This window comes from Sinocyclocheilus rhinocerous, unplaced genomic scaffold (assembly GCF_001515625.1).
Source record: "Sinocyclocheilus rhinocerous isolate Xijiao unplaced genomic scaffold, SAMN03320098_v1.1 scaffold271, whole genome shotgun sequence".
NCBI lineage: Eukaryota > Metazoa > Chordata > Actinopteri > Cypriniformes > Cyprinidae > Sinocyclocheilus > Sinocyclocheilus rhinocerous.
The window spans coordinates 1,430,099-1,450,674 of record NW_015657574.1 but is presented as its reverse complement, the minus strand read 5'-3'; the positions used below and the strand labels follow the sequence as shown (position 1 = coordinate 1,450,674).

Below are 20,576 nucleotides of genomic sequence, written 5' to 3'. Positions count from 1 at the left end.
TCTTAAGCATGCAGAATAACATAAGTGGACTTTGAACGATTAATTGCTGCTTTGAACGATTACATAATTGTGGCATCCATAATTGTAATTGCGATTAAAAATGTGATTAATTGTGCAGCCCTACTGTAAATATGTAAACTTGTGTAGAATCAGGGTATTCATTGCTATTGGGTATTTCAAATCACCATTGGAAGCAATATGTGGCCAATTTCATTGTACCATAGGAATTCAAGTCAAGCCCCGAATCACTATTTAGCCACCAGAGAACCCATAGTTTTCATGTTTTGAAGTTCTTATGCGGATGACTACACCAGATTCAGTCTCCATTGTTGTTGAAATAGACTAGTCGACCTTTAACTCAACATCCCCCGTGAGTTCGTTCTCATGCCTGCGAGCTTCGAGACATCCAATACATTATTAATCGATTCAATCTGAGTCCCTTTCACCTGAAAACAAAACCTGCCTTTTTGTTCAAACATCCATTTTAGGATTTGAGGAAAGTATATAGTACATTTTTTAACCATCTGTCTTGAGTTTTGCCAACTCTCAAGATTTTTTTTTAATCATGAGACATTAAGTGATGCATTTGGGGAGTGAAAGGACACATCGCCATACCATCCACGTGTACCATTTCATTTATATTCAGTTCAGACATCTGGGAGTAAAAGAGAATCGGTTAAGCCAAGCAAATCCTTACAAATATAAAATAAACAATTGTTTTCCTTGTTATCTTTTTCTTCTACATCACATAACTCTTGCAGCCTATGTTGGGTCAAAACGAAGATTTGGACTTCGGACAAAACAAAATACAAAGAATTTACAACACAAAGCATAGAGCCCTAAACAAGTGGGGACGACATACATGTTGTGTATAAGTGGTGCTGAATTTCACAGATGAATTTCAATTCATAGATGTGGACTGCATTGTCTTTGATAGTTATTTCTTGATCGTGATGATAAGCATTTAAGTTTGTGTATGAACTCCACATTCGCTGCTTATAACATACAAAGCTGTGTTATTTTGGACAAGATTCTGTCCTTTTTAATGGCGCTCACAGACTGCAGTTGGTATATTCAGCAGTGCTGGTTTAATTGGGCCACACGCATATACAGGGTTTAACGGAGTAAGTAAGTAATGAGAGAGAGAAACGAAGAGCGGTTTGACTTCTCTTTAAGGTTCGGAACGAAGCACAGTTGGAAAGGGAAAAACAAATCCAAGGGCACTTAGTCCCATTTGATCCTTACATGTGTCCTTTGGAATAGCTTCCCTTTTGGTTAATTGGATTGCTTATTTGTCAGTAGTTTATATTCTTCACCTGAACTGCTCTCAGACTTAGTTAAGTTTTATCCAGTGTGGTGTGACACAAGGTGAAGCTTACATTATATATTATGACTGAGGTGATAAAGTCCCCAGTTCTTCTGGTTCATCCTCTTCTGGTTCCACCCTTTCTCTCATTTGGGTGGACAGGCAGTCCACGGGGAGGGATGAGAATGAGACATTTAGAAAAAGACGTTCAGAGGTGGTTGTGTAGTATCGTGGAGTTCTGTAGTCCTCCTCTGGCTGTGCTAAATGTGGCCTGGTTTGGACAGATACGCAATGAGGGCCACCACTACGCCCACGTAGACCCCCGTCCCAATGGTGATGGAGAGAGCGGCTAGGAACAAGGCTCGTCTAGATGCGATGCTAGCCAATGGGAAGTCTCCCTTGGTTACGGCTTTGCTGGTCTGGAACAAAGAAAGGGAGTGGTGAGAAAGAAGCAAGATCAAAGGATACATTGACCTGCTTTCCATTCAAGGGTAAATTGCATTGAACTATATAGTGCTTCCTTGATGATGCTAAGGGCTGAATGGAATATCCAAAATGTTCTTACGCACAGCGCCGAGACAAACATCATACGCTTTTACGACATTTAAAAAATCCATTCGACCCACTTTAAAGGGCAGTGTCACAAAGAAAAGTACCTTTTTGAATGTATAAAAAATTAAAGCAGCCTTTTAGGAAGCAATGTGAATGGCCACATTTCTGATGGGCTGAACGCATCTAGAACAGAAAATAAAGCAAAATTCTGGACACATTCAGTAAGCAGGTTGTCCGTGGACTCTTAAAAAGCATTAAAATGTATTCAATTCACTTTTCAAAAATGTAAGGCCATAAAAAGTCATGCTTATATGACGTGGATTATTATTATTTTTTTTTAAATGTCTTTGTTCATCTTTAGTTGCGCTTTTGTAGATGAAACAATGAACTGCTACAGAATTTGCCTTTTGCCTTTTTGGGGTTTAGACTACATTTATTAAGAATATCACCTCAGAATATAAATGAAGAATAAAAAAGACCTTTATATACCTTTAACCATGTAATACATTTTTAGCTTTTTTAGCATTTTACCTATTTTTAGCATTAGAAAATGTTTAAAATTGAAAGATTCTAATTTTAAAATGATCCACTAAAATGTAGAAAACAACCACCCTAGCAACAACGCTGAAATTATATTGTTGTTATTATTATTGTTATTGTTTCCAAATTTGGGTTGTATTAAAAGAGAATGGAAAAAAAAAAACAAGTCTAACCCAGTGAGTGAGCATTGTTCAGAAATATTTGACTTATGATGGCCAACTTGCAAATTGAACAAATATCCTTTAAAAATTGTTAGGTGCAGCTTCAGTAAATATAAAGCAGTTGTACTGTTTATGCACTTACTTCTTTAAAGATCTTTGCTTTTTCCACTGGGAAAACTTGATATTTGTGTTTTTGTTATAATTGTCATTTGCTTTGTCCCTGCTGCTTTCACCTTGTAAAATGTCCTAAAAAATACCTTTGAGGTTTCCGTCATGATCAGTGATGCAGCAGAGATGCGAGGGAAAGCGGTAGCCGGCATTGCACAGATGTTGTGTTTGTCAACTAACTTCTCGCATTGTTTCTTTCTTGTTATAAACATTGGTGTCAGGAGGGATGAGCCAAATGTGATACAGAGATCAGAAGAAAATACAATTTTGCTCATGATGCAGCTGTTGCAATTCTCTCTGTAAATAGCAACACAGTTGCTTTGTAGAGTAAATCACTCAGTCTTGTACTATTACCCCCTGTGCATTTTAAAAAAATGACATGTTACTTGAAACGCCAATGAATGGCCTTATATAATGTTTGCTGTTTCCATTTAACCCCATGCTGGAAGTACGCTGTGCTGAGAGCTATTAGGCTTAAAAAGGGAACATCACACTGCCTTAATTTCTTTAATAGCGAGGCCTATGGAGCCCCATGTAATAGTTTAATCAATCCATTTCCTCGTTCAAATTCACTCAGTCTTGTACTATTACCCCCTGTGCATTTTAAAAAAATGACATGTTACTTGAAACGCCAATGAATGGCCTTATATAATGTTTGCTGTTTCCATTTAACCCCATGCTGGAAGTACGCTGTGCTGAGAGCTATTAGGCTTAAAAAGCGAACATCACACTGCCTTAATTTCTTTAATAGCGAGGCCTATGGAGGCCCATGTAATAGTTTAATCAATCCATTTCCTCGTTCAAATGAATAATTAAGTTCTACTATGATGCTCATTTACCAAGAACATGGCTCAAGGGCTGCATGATTTAACGGGGTGAATTTTTGAAGAACGTGCAGATAACTAAACCCACTCTATTATGCACAACGTTGTATTATTTCCCCACAGCATGGTGTCCGCTACTTGTAAGCAAGCAAACATGCTTTGAACAATCGCTTTGTGTGATTGTGTCATGACCCTTTGGAATCTGCTGTCTATTTTAGTATCCTCATGAGAAAAGTGGAAAGAGTTGCCAGTCACACATATCTGCTGCTGTGGGGGGCGTCTTGCTCTCTTTGTCACTGCATCTGACCCTGTAGTCCAGGGAAAACATTATTGATTTTCACTCCTACGCTTTGTGACGGTCAATAATGGGTTGTTTGGACACACCAGTGCTGGTACACCAGTTGAGTTGCCATGTTAACATCTTTCTGCACATTTGTTTTTATCTTTAAATTTGAAGACGCAGCTACTTTTACAAACTTTTCCAGTAAGGTTGGAAGATTTATTACATATTTTCAATGTATTTGCAGGTGTGTGTCATTAGATTAGTTTCATGATCAATTTTTATATTATTTATATTTTTATTATATTTTAAGTTATGTTATATGTGACACTGGACCACAAAACCAGTCTTAAGTCGCTGGGGTATATTTGTAACAATAGCCAAAAATACATTGTATGGGTCAAAATTATTGATTTTGCTTTTATGCCAAAAATCATTAGGATATTAAGTAAAGATCATGTTCCATGAAGATATTTTATAAATTTCCTACTGTAAATATATGATTAGTAATATGCATTGCTAAGAACTTAATTTGGACAACTTTAAAGGTGATTTTCTCAGTATTTTGATTTTTTTGCACCCTCAGATTCCCGAATTTCAAATAGTTGTATCTTGGCCAAATTGTCCTATCATAACAAACCATACATCAATGGAAAGCTTATTTATTTAGCTTTCAGATTATGTATAAATCTCAATTTTGAAAAATTGACCCTTATGACTGGTTTTGTGGTCCAGGGTCACATATACTTTCAGTTTTTCAATATCAGTCAATATAGGATATGCTGCTCCTTTATTTGTATAATTATATTACCTTTGCTGTTAAATAATGCTTACTTAACCTAATAACAGTAATTGAATAACACAAATAAATATGCATTTTTCATACTGTACATTATAGGGCTGCACAATTAATCGAATTTCTAATCGTGATTACAATTACGGATGCCACAATTACGTAATCGTTCAAAGCGGCAAATAATCCACTTATGTTATTCTGCGTGCTTAAGATGTGTTTTTTTCTTTCTACAGGTTATCGTAAGTAGTGGTCGACCGATATTGTTTTTTTGACAGCCGATGCCAATATCTTGGAAAGCAGGGTACGATATAAAGCCGATATAATTGTATTTATTTTAATTAATATTTAAGAAATTTGAAATAATTTGAAAATGGATTAAAAAATAAATTTGTAAAATAAATATAGGCTACTTATACTTTAGATGACAAAGTATTTTTCACAAATAAATATTTAATAAAAATATAATTAAAAAGGAAGTAAACACTGTAACCAACAGCACTCAGTGTTCTGGGAAGTTTGCGTGCATTGGGAATCATATTTTTTCAAATAAAGTCAAGGTAACACTCATTTTACATACAGCACACAGTGAAAATGACATGAATATGACAGTGGGCAAATGCATAAAGCGTAGCATAATTTGAAATCACGTATGTAATGTTTAAAGCATTCGATTTGCACGGACCAAAAGTCACGCAGAGAACACACGATCATGCAGGTCACATGCACACTTCACAAGATCTCACAACTGGATTCGACTAAGTTAGCAAGGTTTGTGAAATAAAATTTTCATTAGCCATTCAAAAATTTGTTTAAATGATGTAAATGTGTATTTGCTGAATGCTGACGGCAAACGAGAAAGTATTATAATGTTTGCCTTTCTATTACTAATAATATAAAAGCAATCTTTATAATACTTTGTATACATTTTAATTCCTTTGTTTAACAGTGCTATCGGTTTATTAGACAGGCTTCTATCCGTATTAGACAGAACTGTTAACGATGATGGCGAACAAGAGGGAGAATGTGAGCACTGTGTGACTCGAACGCATCGGCCAAGCAGAAAAACTTTTATCGGCCGATGCCGATATTTGAAAAATGCCAAATATCGGCCGATATATCGGCCTTGGCGATATATCGGTCGACCACTAATCGTAAGAGTTTTTCCATTGTTTTAATTTTAGTTTTAATTAGGGATGTCAATTTTCGATCATTTCCATGATCGATCGTCGTGTACTTTTAAAGTTTAAATCACATTAAAAGCTTAATTTGTACATTATGAGTGAATGATGATGCATTTATATACCGTCACCGTCACTCACAGCCGCTCGCACGTGTTTTGCGCATGAGCCGCACGCAGCCCAAAATTAAACGACTTAATCGACCATGATAGCTTTAATCGATTGCACCTCTTATCGTCAATTAATCGATCACCGATTAATCGTTGACATCCCTAGTTTTAATATAACATTATAATACCATATATATATATTTTTTAAATTATTTAAAGAAGAAACCAAACCAATGTATATATGACATTTGAGGCTTAGTACTATAGAAAAGCAATAAAAGTTTTTCAGTTAGAGTGTTTTCAGCTTGTTTAAATTGTGATAATCGTAATTAATAATCGCAATTACAATTTCAAGGGAATAATTGAAAATTATGATTTTTGTCATAATCTTGCAGCCCTAGTACATTACAATTCATTACTTAAACTGTCAGTTTCAATTAATTAATACATTTATCTATCGATCTATCTATCTATCTATCTATCTATCGCTTTGATTTCTATGCAGTTGTTATATTGGTGCTTCTAAATTTAATTTAAATTTTGATAAAGTTCTAACAGAATGATGGATCATTTTACCTTTTCAAATCACCACTTTCAGCCATTTAAGATTATAAATAAAGTTTGTGATCGAATATAACCAAAAAACTGAAAACTATCCAGATAATTTCTACATTGCCCTACATTCTACAGCTACTGTATGTGTAATGGCCTTTTGTAGAACTAATACTGATATTTATATCAACATCTTCAAAGTCCTATACAATTCCAAGTGCTTAATTACTTATAAAATGAAGACAAAGTCACTTTCTCAGTCTGTAGGAGTGAGACAGAGGTAGATGCTGAGAGGAAGGAGGAGTTGAAGGCAAATGGTTGGCGACATTCCTCATGAACATTCAACCCTGTGCCGTGGGGAAGGTGAGAAAATCCGTTCAGTATGTTCTCGGAGGAATATTCCCAGCCAGGAGACAGGACAAAAACATTCACATTTTCAGCAGATCTCATTTCCATCCTCCTCACACACACACACACACACACACACACACACACTGAAGTTGCATTCTGGAGAACCTTCACTGAACAACTCCACCATCATTATAATTACTCTGGGAGAATTCACTTAGCTCCTGACAAAATAATTCACTTTGGCCGTGTCTACCACAGACTAAACCATAGCTAAGAATAAAAAGGCTCATTACAAAGTAGAAAAATAGATATCTATTGCTTTGAATGTGAAAATGGAGCTGAAAACATGGCCCATGCTCGTCACACCAATCTGATCTGTGGATTCATGTTTATACTGTTTATATTAGAGAAGTGCATGATAATTTAACAGTCACACAAAGGAGAGCTGTTTGTTCGTATGATGGGTATTATAATGAGGCACCTGTTCTGTATTATTAGAGGGAGCTGAAAGAGATCACAAACTCTTTCTCTCATGAGACTACAGGCTTGTTTGCAGGGCACAGGTGAAAAAGTGTTGAAGAATTCATCTTGTCTGTCTCTTGTGTTATAGCAGATTCTTAGCAGGCTTAATGGTTAGGCTGTGGATTTGGTTGGTGGGCTCTGCACTTACCCCCTGAGAAAAGTAGAAAGCAGCAATGCCCAGAGGCCAAAAGCAACAGAGCATGGAGAAGATAGCGAGGCCCAGGTGATCACGAGGAGGGATGACGATGAAGTTGTCCTCGCTCTCACTGTCGCTGGAGCAATCTGTCTATAACGAGAGAGAAGATACAAATTATTTCAATTTGGTCACTTTTTTTCAAGTGATGCATTTATAGTCTGGATTACAGGATTGTTGGAAATGTGGAGTAAGGTTTTTTAATGTTTTTGAACAAAAATGATCTCCAAGAAATCAAAAATACACTAAAAACAGTAATACTGTGAAATATTATTAAAATTTTAAATAGCTGTTTTCTTTTTAATATATTTATTCCTGTGATGGCAAAGCTGAATTGTCAGCAGCCATTACTCCAGTCTTCAGTGTCAAATGATCCTTCAGAAATCATTCTAATATGCTGATTTACTGCTCAGGAAACGTATTATTATTATAAATGATAAAAACAGTTGTGCGTCTAAATAACTTTTTTCTGGAAACAGTGTTTTTTTCGTTGAATACAAAGTTTAAAAGAACAGCATTTATTATAAATATTATTTTTTGTAAAAATGTAAAAGTCATTAATTTCGCCAAATAAAAACATATACAGTATATTTCTTTAAAAAAAAACTTACTGGCCCTAAACCTTTGAGGCCTAGTGTACTAAAAATTATGAAAAATAAAATATATTAAAAAAAATATAAAATTGTCTTCACATTTTGAACACATTTGAAACCCCCAGTACTTTGCTGGCCCAGATTTCTTTTTTTTTTTCCTTTCCATTTTTCTTTGTCCTTTCTTTTTATTTAATTATCACAAATTATCACAAATAATTTTCTGTGATAATCAACATTAACCTACACGTTGTTCACAAAGCTTGCATTGAATCTGTGCAGCATTTCCACAACATTTTGTGAAGTTTTCATTGTTTGCCAGTTCTCTCCTTTGATTCTAGTGATTCACTTGAGTAACTAAAAATACCGCAGCCTCGTGAAGAGTGTGCCAAGAGGAAAGCTCTTAGGAAAATATTTCTGTACTGATTCACAGCAATAAGCTGCAATCATCAGTGGTGAAGGATAGCTCTGTCACTGGGGTTTTATCTGTGAAAATAATAGGCCTACCTCTCTATAAAATAACATGAGATGTTAGATTGGATTTCTCCGTAAGGAGGGGGTGAAGTGGCTTGTGCACATGGATATTGTCATGTTTTCTGCTATATAGTCTGGTACATCTCTTGGCAAAAGCCAAAATACTGTTTTGTGTTTTTGTTTCAGAAACTGAGGAAACTGACATTTCCTTGTCATTCATACTAAAGATATCTGACAAATATCAGTCCATATAACGAATCGTCACACCTACACTTTTTCTCATTGCTTATAACCAAACCTTGACGTTACATAAGAGGATATAAATATTTAATTGGGCATTTGTTAGTCAGTCTGCTGTGTTCTGTGGACGAGCAGTTTAGTTCTTTAAAGTGAAACAATGCGGGGGAACTTGCGAATGAACTGCGCCAGTTGATAGCATCGTTTATATGCATAGTTTTAGCACCTGATTCACTTTGCAAAATAGTGGCATTATCACATAACTCTGCAAACGCACCCACAAAATCAGTGCTGAAAGCAATTTGCACAGTGCAACTCCTTTTGTTGTGGGTTGGTATGGAGTGCTAGGTTTTGGAGGATGTGGCATACTTTTCTGAAACTGTAGATCATCTCTGCAGCAATAAACAAATGATAGTGACTATAGGGATGCACAGTATATTGGTACAATAACTAGTGTTAACTAGGGAATATTATTTGTTGTTTTTTTATTAGTATTAATTGATATTGTGTATATATTGGCTATATAATGCAGTTCGTAAGTTTATGGTAGGTAAGGTAATTAAAAAAAATTATAAAATCTTTTATGCTCACCAATGCTGCATTTATTTGATTAATAATATAGTAAAATAGTTTAGAATAATAATTTTGAAATGTAATTTTTTTTCCTGTTATGTCAAAGCTGAATTGTAATCAGCCAGTCTTCTGTCACAAGATCCTTCAGAAATGATTCTAAAATGCTGATTTAGTTCTTAAGAAACATTTCTTCTTCTTACCATTATTATCGAAGTTGAAGACACTTGTGCTGCTTAATTTTGCAGAAACTGTGAAACACTTTTTTTCAGGATTCTTTGATGAATCGAAAGTTCAGAATTTGAAACAGAAGTCATTAGGTGTGGTTTAGGTGTGTTTGAATTAGGGCTGCACGATAAATCGAAATGGAATCGAGATCGCGATTCGACAGAAGCTGCGATTGTCATGCGTATCTTTCAGTGAAGCACAGTTCTGTGATCAGCAGTAAATCTCCATCCAAAGGCCAGAGGGCGCTCTCGCGCTGAAACTCCAAATACGCCTCGCAGAAGAAACCCAGAAAATGCCTATCGCTACAGAAGATTTAACTGCTTTTATTGATTCAGCGTGACTATATATATATATATATATATTTATAATGCAATGCCTTTATCACTGCTTAAATACTATGAAATATGTTGCGTGCCTTATTCTGTGTAAGAAGCCACATCATCTCACAGAAGGATTTATTTCAAACACTCGACTGACGTTATGAAGTGAGTTTGGAGTAAAAATATGTTATTAAATATGGTATTTTCACATGCTTTCAGATGGAGCAGCATTTACTTCACAGAGCCGTAGTTCACTGAGAAGCTATGCAAACAGCTGTCATTAGCGTGAACAATTTTTTTGAGTAACTTGTCAGTGAACTACGGCTATGTGTAGTAAATTCTGCTCCATCTGAAAGCATGTGATGATGATTTCCTGCTGATTACAGAACCGGCTTTTTTAACAAAATGCGCATGACAATCGCATTCGATTAATCGTGCAGCCCTAGTTTGAATTGGGGTTTTTAGTTTTAACTATGCTATCTTACTATTGGTGACATATTATAGAAAGTTATGCCAGGCAAACGTGGTGTGAGTTCTGATAACCCATGCACTAATTGGAAGTCTATACACTTGATAACCGTACAGAAGTGTTTATGACCAGATGAATCAAATGACAACACACTTTTTTTAGCTTGTTTATCTGTATATGCTTAAAAAATTCAAACTGACAGTACCTGACATTTTTTCAACATGTTTAAAAATGACAGAAAATGTACAAACGATTTTTTTTTCAGTATCCTGCATGGATTCAAATGCCTAATGCATTGAACTATCCAAAAAATGGAATAAAAACAGATAAGCCAAAAACAATCTGATCATCTCTGCTTTCAGCTGAAAGGCATGAAATTTGTGCATTATGTTATTAGTGATCTAACCTGAATGTGAGTAATCTGGCAGCAGTGTCAAATGGTTAAGCCCCAGAGCCCGAGTCCCACAGCTTGGCCCCCGATAAGCCCACCTTCTACCTCTCAGGTGCCTCTCCTGAAAGAGGGTGGGCGGGGGTTGACGGCAGATGCTGTCACTGCCTGCCAGTTTCCTGACAGGTAATGACAGATTAATAGATGGTTTTATCCTTTCAGGGTGGCAGGAGGCACAGGAAGGAAAGCGTGTAATTTATGTTACCAAAATGCCGCCCCCAGCATGAGCACGATGAACCCTGTCCTTCTCCCCGTTTCTGTCTTTTCTGTTCTTTTGCGATCCAGTGCTCAGCTAATAGAACTTCATCTCGTTTTCAAGGTGATCGATGTCAACGCTTTCAAACTTATTATGTGTGTGTCATGTGTGAGGGCTCTGGATGAGTGCCCTCCTTTGGCGCAGAGGAAATTGAATCCATACACATTTGTAATTAGCTGCTTAATCAAATCTATCCAAATTCCAGTTACTCCGTCCGACACGTTTTCATTGCAATGTAATAGGAGTAATATTGTTTCATGTCAAACTGAAATTATCCTCAGATGGCATGCCCGCAGACCTCCCATAGCCTGATCACTGACCATCTGATGCATATTGCACACAAAAATGGCAAGCTCTGACTGAAATCCACACTTTTGATCTGATTTGCTGGGTGTGTGTTGAGGTCTATACGCTAAAGGTGCAGGAAACCTATTGTTTTTGTACGGGTTATTCTTTTATACTGTTCAGAAGTTTGGGGTTGGTAAGATTTTTAAGAATGTTTTCAAAAGTCCCTTATGCTCACCAAAAACAAACAAACAAACAAAAAACAGTAAAAACTGTAATATTTTGAAATATTATAACATTTTAAAGTAACTGTTTCTATTTTAATTTATTAAAAATGTGATTTATTTCTGTGATGGCAAAGCTAAATTTTCCAACAGCCATCACTCCAGTTTTCAGTTCAACAGAAAAGCATTTATTTGAAATGGAACTCTTTTATAATGTAATAAATTAATTGAATTGAATGCATCCTTGATGAAAAGTTTGAATTTCTTTCAAAATAAAATATTTCTGCCCCCAAACATTTGAACGGTAGTGTGTATATTTTTATTAAATTTCCATAGACATATAATGTTTTTAATTTGATTCATATCATGTAAAAACCCTCATGACAAAAAGTTTGACAATTCTGCAAATCATTTTAAAGATATAAACCGGTTATTTTCCAATGCTAGGGGGCACTATAACTAAAGAAAACCTCTACATTTGCGATACCATTTAGCATTCCTTTTACTGTCATAGCATCAGCAACATCTGTATCCATTCTTATTCCAAAGTGCTTGGACATAGATAATTGTTGTTTGTGGCCGTTATGTCGGAGTGATGTCCAATTACTTTTTTAATAAGTCCGCTGAAGTTGTGTTCAGAAGCTAGCAGGTTTATATAATGAGCACTTTTGATAAAGAACTCTTGTATTTGCCAAAGTTTGCAAGGCTAATGGCATCAGATTTTTGTTTGAGGTTTCAAATGAACTGGATATCCATGAACAAAACTGAACATTCTGTTTTGTTTTCTGAATTCAGGCAGACTTCTGTCCAAATAGATTGTTCTTGGCCACAATAAGGTGCAATGAGGACCAGACTTTTCGCCATGAGACTAAACTGAAATTAGTTCAGGCTTGGTCTTTGCCCTTTCATAAAGCAAAACGCAACTCGTGCAGTTTTATTCCGAACTGCACAAACATAGAATTTATGAATTCTTCCTTTGGTGCAGTCTCCCTTCACATCTGTCTGACTTCGAGCAGTCTGCAGGGAGAGCCGCACAAATAGAAATTGATGTTGAGGATGGAAAGTGAATGAGGCGATCTAAACAGCAACCGGTAAACTGATGGAAAGGTGTTGGGGGAGGGAGCGGGAAGAGGTGGGCCATGGAATAAAAGAGCTGTCAGGTGAAAAGCTCTCCGAGGCAATTATATCCCAACAAAGGGGCAAGTAACTGCATCAGCGATATCGTCGGGAGGTCATTGTCCCTGTGCGCATGAAAATAGGTGTCCCGGCAGGTGTCAAAGCGTCGTTGAAAACAGCCGCATACATTTTTAATGGGACTGTTCAGAGATTATAAGCAGTTGGCTCGTGGTAGAGAGTAGTTAAGTTGTGTCATACCAGGTGCTGGCAGCATTTCAGCAGCAGGTCATGAGGATATAATTCATCAGGGGGTTTGATTAACGTCTAGCGCACACCAGACAAATAAAAAATACTGACTTAGTGAGCTGTTAATAAGCCTGGCTGATTTATAGACCCCACCACACTTACATATGGCATGACCTGTGTTCAAGGACCACAGTGGGATTCTCAATCTCTGAGCAAATAATCAGGCTGACATGCGGAGAAAAGAATAATAATTATGTGCCATATATTTTCCAAACCATATTTCCAAATGCATTACTTTTCTCTTCCAGGATCCACTGATTTACCTGATGTTTGATGGCAAATGCTTGTTGATAGAGGCTTAAAGAAAATTATTTTAAAAAGCTCAAGGCTGTAGTAGTAATTTATGGGTACTTGGGCTCGATACAGAAGTCTGGGATAAACTCTTGTAATTGATATTTGCAACCTCATAACTGAGATACATTAGTAAAGTAATACATTTTGCGATGTTTACTCTTGCTAACCTATCCATCAACAGTTATGATAAATTAATTTTCTGTGGAATGCACAGCAAGCTCATTTATCTTCAGTCTGTGTAAATAGCCTTTGATCACCTGGGAACTCAGCGTACCCTCTCGTCCACAATGTAGCAGTAATGAGATTAAGAATGGGTTAGTGTTGACAGAGTTCTTTGGGTCTTAATAATTTAAATACTAATTAATTGCCTGGTGCCAGAGCTTTTCATTTAGACTACAGAGGAGTGTAAGAGAAACACCATTAGTCGTTCAATAGCTGTGTTTCCATCCACCTATTTTCATGCGCATTTTGGAATATCGCATAAAAAACGCTGGATGGAAACGCCAAGATGTGCATAAATTCTAATAATGCACAATAAAAACGTATGCGCTCAACTAAGAAGGATAAATTTCTTATCCGGTAAGAAAACATGCACATATACTACGATGGAGACACTTTTACCGAATAAATTCCTTAATGCGCATCAAAAAGACATGTGACTTTGACTGGACTTAAACTGGACCAACCAACAGACCAATCTCATTTCACAGCATCTGAAAAGCTAGTTTTGTCATTCTAAAATGCTTAAGCAAAGTCTCGTAAAAGTGCTTCATTATAATTAACTCCCAGAACTGTGTTCCTAAACAGCAGGCCCCGAAAATAAGATAACATGACCGCGTTTCGTCTACGCGCTCTGAAGCTCGTAATTTATTGTATACAAAAAATATTATATGCAGTGCCTTCTCCTGTACTGCAGCAAATAAAATTTTTCTTCATGATATTTAGCACAAGTTAATCAGGAAGTGACGATTTTGTTCTCTTCAACTCACTGGATTGAAACTATGCTTTATTCGCAAATGTAATATTCCAATTTTGCACTTAAGTTTAATTCGTAACTTTGGATGGAAACATAGCTAATGTAATGGTTGTGCTTGGTTCTGATACTGTGGAAACCTGATTTTAATGATGATTAATGATGCTTTTCACATTTTTTAAAACTGATACCAAGCTAAATCTGAAAATCTCAAACTTATATTCACATTATGATGTTTTCAAAATTATATTTGCAAAGAAATTTTAGCCTTTTGATTTTAGCTTGCTCCCTGAAGGCTGCTTTATCGCATGTCTTTTAGTAGCTTTATATAAAACCACATAAGCAGCTGATGTTTTGACATGGCCCTGAGATTCATCTCGAGACTGGCATACAGCACTCTGGAAACTGCAGGTGCATCAAAGCTTCAGTGGAATATGATTAGAGGTTGAAGAACTTATTCGTCTTTCTTTCTGTCAGAAAGGACATATTTGTGAGGCCACATTTCAACTGTGAGAGTTTGTTTGCAAGGCGGAAAGAGAGAAATTAAGACCGTTTGACAGTATACAACTGTACACAGAAAACCCAATGCAGCCTTTTTTGCTTTTTCACAGTCAATCATCAGAGCAAAAGTTTTCTATGCATAATAAATGAAATTCAAACATCTCCACAACTGCGACAGAAACGTGTCTCTATGGCTCTTGGTGGTAAACAGCCCTCAGAAGAGAAAAGTTTCAGTTCTGTTTTCTACAAGGAATAAAATTTAGGAGAGAAACAGTTTTTTGGATGTTTTATCAGCTGTTTCCTCTCATTTGAACAAAGTTTGACCAATTGGACACACGCACATACTCTGAAAACTTTGCCCAAGTATAATGACTGCACTAACAACTGAAAGACAATTATTCATTTGACGGCACAGTAACACAGATGGTGTGCGAAGGCAGATGTTATCAAATGGATGGCAAAAGAAACTAATGATATTATTGACTGGAAAGTTCAGTGCTACAGATTGCCAAACATCAAAGGGACTCTAGCTATTAGATCATTAGCAAACCAGCTTTAGGGCATCTATAACTGATCATATTAAAAACATATACTTAATGATAGGTTATGATAGGTTACAAGGTATTTTCACAGTAAGGCTCATACTATATCGGTTATGGTATCCAAGTATCCTGATATCCAAGTTTTTTTTTTTCAGACATTTAAATTTTTTAATGCCCATTTTCCCCAGTTTACATTTAGATTAGTTTTACTGTCATCCAACATAGACATGAGCCGGTATTCGGTAATGCGATATATCACAATAATGAACATGCACGATACTGTTATCGTGGGCACTTCAAAATACAGAGAAAAATTATTTATTACAAATTATTCAGAATTTTGAATGCATTTGAAAATACTTTTCCTATCAACAATGCACAACACCGCTGTATGCTGCATCAAAGACACGTGTGCACTCTTAAGGCCTTTCCACACTGAGCGCGAAAAAGCGAAACGAATATCGGATGCGATGACGCGCTGGAATAAAAACAACAGATTCCTATGGATGCATCCACATAGACTGCGAACATTCGTGCACTGAAAATGCAAATTTTTGTATTTTTTTTTTCGAACGAGTCCGATGAATCTTTTCAGTTTCGCAAAGCGAAAACACGGGCCGTCCAATAAGATTTGAGCATTACATCACGTGGCCAGAGCAACTGCTGTTACCCAAAAGGTTGACGCGGTGGCGCTAAAAGCTCAGAAGACTCTATTGAGCATGAGCGTAAAAACACCAAAGTAGAGGACTTTCAACCATAGACTGTATAAAAACATGGACGTAGTGTCCGTGACGTCACCCGTAGTTTTCTGAAGAGCATTTTTGAAGCTCAAAGTGGGCGGAGCGGGCCATCACCATCTTGGCATCGCGTCACCGCTCGTCACTCCCGGATAATCGAAAATGGGCAAAAAGGCGGGAGCTGGTTGCTGAAGCCACGCCCACCTAGCTTGATGGCAGTGTCAGCAGCGGCAATCCACCTGTCACTCAAGTGGCCACGCCCTTAATTATGCAGAACTTTAAGGCTTAATATAATTTAAACGGATGAGTTATAAAAAAATTCACCCCCCTCACAGTTGTCATGAAGGGCAAAATTAGATATAGACTAGGGATGTAACGGTATGAAAATTTCTTATCACGATTATAGTGACCAAAATTATCATAGTTATCGGTATTATCACGGTATTGTTAAAATGTGCTGGAGATGTTAAATAAGTACCGACACATAAATCACTTCACCAAGTTTTATATTTAAAAATCAACAAACAACAAATAAAATGACTTTTTGTTTGCATAATCACTAAAACAATAACATTACCAATGATGTTTGGATTTTAAATGACAACTTGACTGACAACATGGGATTGACTCTTTTTGACCATTTTTGATCGTTTTAAAAAATCGAGTGAAACATTTTTTCTACATATGACATATGAAAGCAAATAGACATATGATTGATTTTCTGTATGTGTTTTGTATGCAGCTCATGGTATTTTTATAACAATAAAGGATGTTGATGACATACAAAGAGTCTGCCTATTATAATCAAAATCAACTATAGATCACAATCAGAAGTTATTACAAGCACTCGATGATGGTTTAAAGTGACTTTTAAACAAATACATTAATAATTACATACATTTTCAAGTGTAGCTTGATGCTAATTGTACCTCTAATTATATTATGTGATATTCTTGTAAGCATTAAAGATATTTGTGTTTCTGGTGTAGAACCAAACTTTATTTATCTTAATTTAATGCTGTATACTGAGCAACGGACCGAGATGCATATCTGCATATGGTTTTAGTTTTAGTTTTTAGTGTAATTTATCAGTCATCGTTAGTCAAATTAAAATAATCATTGCCTAGTATCAGACAGAATTTTAATATCCGTCTATCTGTATTTCTATTATATGTTGAATGACATTTCTCATCACAGCTTTCTGTTGGTCACAGCATGTGGCTCAGTAGTTTATGCAATTAATATAACTATGGATACACCAATATTAAAATTCTGCCCGACACTGATAAGCTGATCATTATTTTCATGTTAAGGCCAATAATATGTAAATGGTGGATATTAAAATTCTATATTGTTTTTTCTAAGTAAAAATACCACTATTATAACAGTCTGTAGTGGTGAAACACCTTTTGTTTAAAACTACAGACAGTACAGTTTATACATGGATCCTACATTTACATATAAAAAGTGAATTTTGGCATCCTAACATTATAATGCACAGTATGAAAAATGGATATTAATTTTGAGATTTGCAAAAGATTGCATATAGCCTAGATAAAGATTCCTACACCATTTAAGTTTAGCTTATCAAAAACAACAGGGATAATGAGCATGAACCATCCATCAACATAATCATCATCATCTTTTCATTTAAAGGAGGCTCATTGAGGATTCTTAAGTTAATATGCACTGATGAGAATCTTTTAAAAAATTGCAATTTAGCCATTTCGACACTTCCCTATTCAAGGCGATGTGACAATTTCTTATTTAATACTTACTGGATAATTTGTCCTCAGTGCATTCTTTCTAAGGGATAATTAAAGGAGGAGGAGAAGGAACTAAATTGGCTTTAAAGGCATCAAATTGTGGTTTAAGAAGATAAAATACTAATTTCATAACATCCTGTCACTTCTAAACAAAAACACTAGGACCATTAGTGGCTCTTTTCCACTAGAAGAAATCGTCCAAATGAGATCTGCTGTCAGTCCCTCCTCAAACAAGCTCTGACAGATGTGTGTGCGCTTTCCAAGAGTGAGGACAACTAAGGCACAGTTCACACTTTTCTGTTACACACAAGATATATTTCACAACACTCAGAATAAAGAACAAGAATGGGAACAACAGAGGTATCTCTAGAGGCAAACTCCCGAGTTCACTTTATCATTGCCACAGAGGAAGAACAGAGGAATTATGTGATCTGGAGTGTCCGTTTTCTTCCACGTGCGCGAGTGTTATGAGTCAGAGCATGTTAACTCTCTAGATCTTCCGTGTTTAAAAAAACGAGTGAAACATTTTTCTACACAAGCAATATGAAAGCAAATAGACATATGATTATGACAATATATTTTCTGTATGTGTTTTGTATGCAGCTCATGGTATTTTTATAACAATAAAGGATGTTGATGACATACAAAGAGTCTGCCTATTATAATCAAAATCAACTATAGATCACAATCAGAAGTTATTACAAGCACTCGATGATGGTTTAAAGTGACTTTTAAACAAATACATTAATAATTACATACATTTTCAAGTGTAGATTGATGCTAATTGTACCTCTAATTATATTATGTGATATTCTTGTAAGCATTAAAGATATTTGTGTTTCTGGTGTAGAACCAAACTTTATTTATCTTAATTTAATGCTGTATACTGAGCAACGGACCGAGATGCATATCTGCATATGGTTTTAGTTTTAGTTTTTAGTGTAATTTATCAGTCATCGTTAGTCAAATTAAAATAATCATTGCCTAGTATCAGACAGAATTTTAATATCCGTCTATCTGTATTTCTATTATATGTTGAATGACATTTCTCATCACAGCTTTCTGTTGGTCACAGCATGTGGCTCAGTAGTTTATGCAATTAATATAACTATGGATACACCAATATTAAAATTCTGCCCGACACTGATAAGCTGATCATTATTTTCATGTTAAGGCCAATAATATGTAAATGGTGGATATTAAAATTCTATATTGTTTTTTCTAAGTAAAAATACCACTATTATAACAGTCTGTAGTGGTGAAACACCTTTTGTTTAAAACTACAGACAGTACAGTTTATACATGGATCCTACATTTACATATAAAAAGTGAATTTTGGCATCCTAACATTATAATGCACAGTATGAAAAATGGATATTAATTTTGAGATTTGCAAAAGATTGCATATAGCCTAGATAAAGATTCCTACACCATTTAAGTTTAGCTTATCAAAAACAACAGGGATAATGAGCATGAACCATCCATCAACATAATCATCATCATCTTTTCATTTAAAGGAGGCTCATTGAGGATTCTTAAGTTAATATGCACTGATGAGAATCTTTTAAAAAATTGCAATTTAGCCATTTCGACACTTCCCTATTCAAGGCGATGTGACAATTTCTTATTTAATACTTACTGGATAATTTGTCCTCAGTGCATTCTTTCTAAGGGATAATTAAAGGAGGAGGAGAAGGAACTAAATTGGCTTTAAAGGCATCAAATTGTGGTTTAAGAAGATAAAATACTAATTTCATAACATCCTGTCACTTCTAAACAAAAACACTAGGACCATTAGTGGCTCTTTTCCACTAGAAGAAATCGTCCAAATGAGATCTGCTGTCAGTCCCTCCTCAAACAAGCTCTGACAGATGTGTGTGCGCTTTCCAAGAGTGAGGACAACTAAGGCACAGTTCACACTTTTCTGTTACACACAAGATATATTTCACAACACTCAGAATAAAGAACAAGAATGGGAACAACAGAGGTATCTCTAGAGGCAAACTCCCGAGTTCACTTTATCATTGCCACAGAGGAAGAACAGAGGGATTTTAAAGCTATAGAATACAAATGAAGAAACACAAGCCTCAATGTCACAGGGATATTACTAATGCACTGTAGAATTATCTCTCAAAGGATGCTCATGAATATCCTATTATGAGATGTAAAGACACTGTGTGAACCTGATGAATCATTAGCCATTCAGATGAATCGTTCTGATCTCACACTTGCTCACTGTAATGACTTTTATTTGACATAACTCAGCCCCAGATGGAATCTGGAGACTTGTTTATTTTCATTCACATCTGTGCTGATTTTTGGGAAAATCTGTATAATTTTGCAGTAAATATTGTGAAAAATTGTCTGGTATTGGCCAATACTGGATATTTAATCCGTCTTTCGGATGAGATGTTAAACCGAGGTCCTGACTCTCTGTGGTCATTAAAAATCCCATGGCACTTCTCGTAAAGAGTAGGGGTGTAACCCCGGTGTCCTGGCCAAATTGCCCCCCTGGCCCTTGTCAATCATGGCCTCCTAATAATCCCCAACCACTTGATTGGCTCTATGACTTTCTCTCCTCTCCACCTGTAGCTGGTGTGTTGTGAGTGCACTGGTGCCGTTGTCCTGTGGCTGCCGTCGTATCATCCAAGTGGATGCTGCACACTGGTGGTGGTTGAGGAGAGACCCCCCACATGAGTGTAAAGCG

The 20,576-nt window shown here is 36.0% G+C and overlaps 1 protein-coding gene across 1 annotated transcript in view; it reads right to left on the bottom strand.

Annotated features, from left to right (window-relative positions):
- Window positions 1-220: 220 nt before the first annotated feature.
- The window catches only part of LOC107721388 (synapse differentiation-inducing gene protein 1-like), a 30,827-nt gene continuing 10,471 nt past the window's right edge, over window positions 221-20,576 (bottom strand). The window contains exons 3-4 of the mRNA XM_016529389.1: window positions 7,489-7,626; window positions 221-1,725 (exon numbers count right to left, since the gene is read on the bottom strand). Coding sequence (XP_016384875.1) covers window positions 1,567-1,725; window positions 7,489-7,626 — 297 coding nt within the window. The 3' untranslated portion in view covers window positions 221-1,566. The remainder of the gene's footprint in view (window positions 1,726-7,488; window positions 7,627-20,576) is intronic.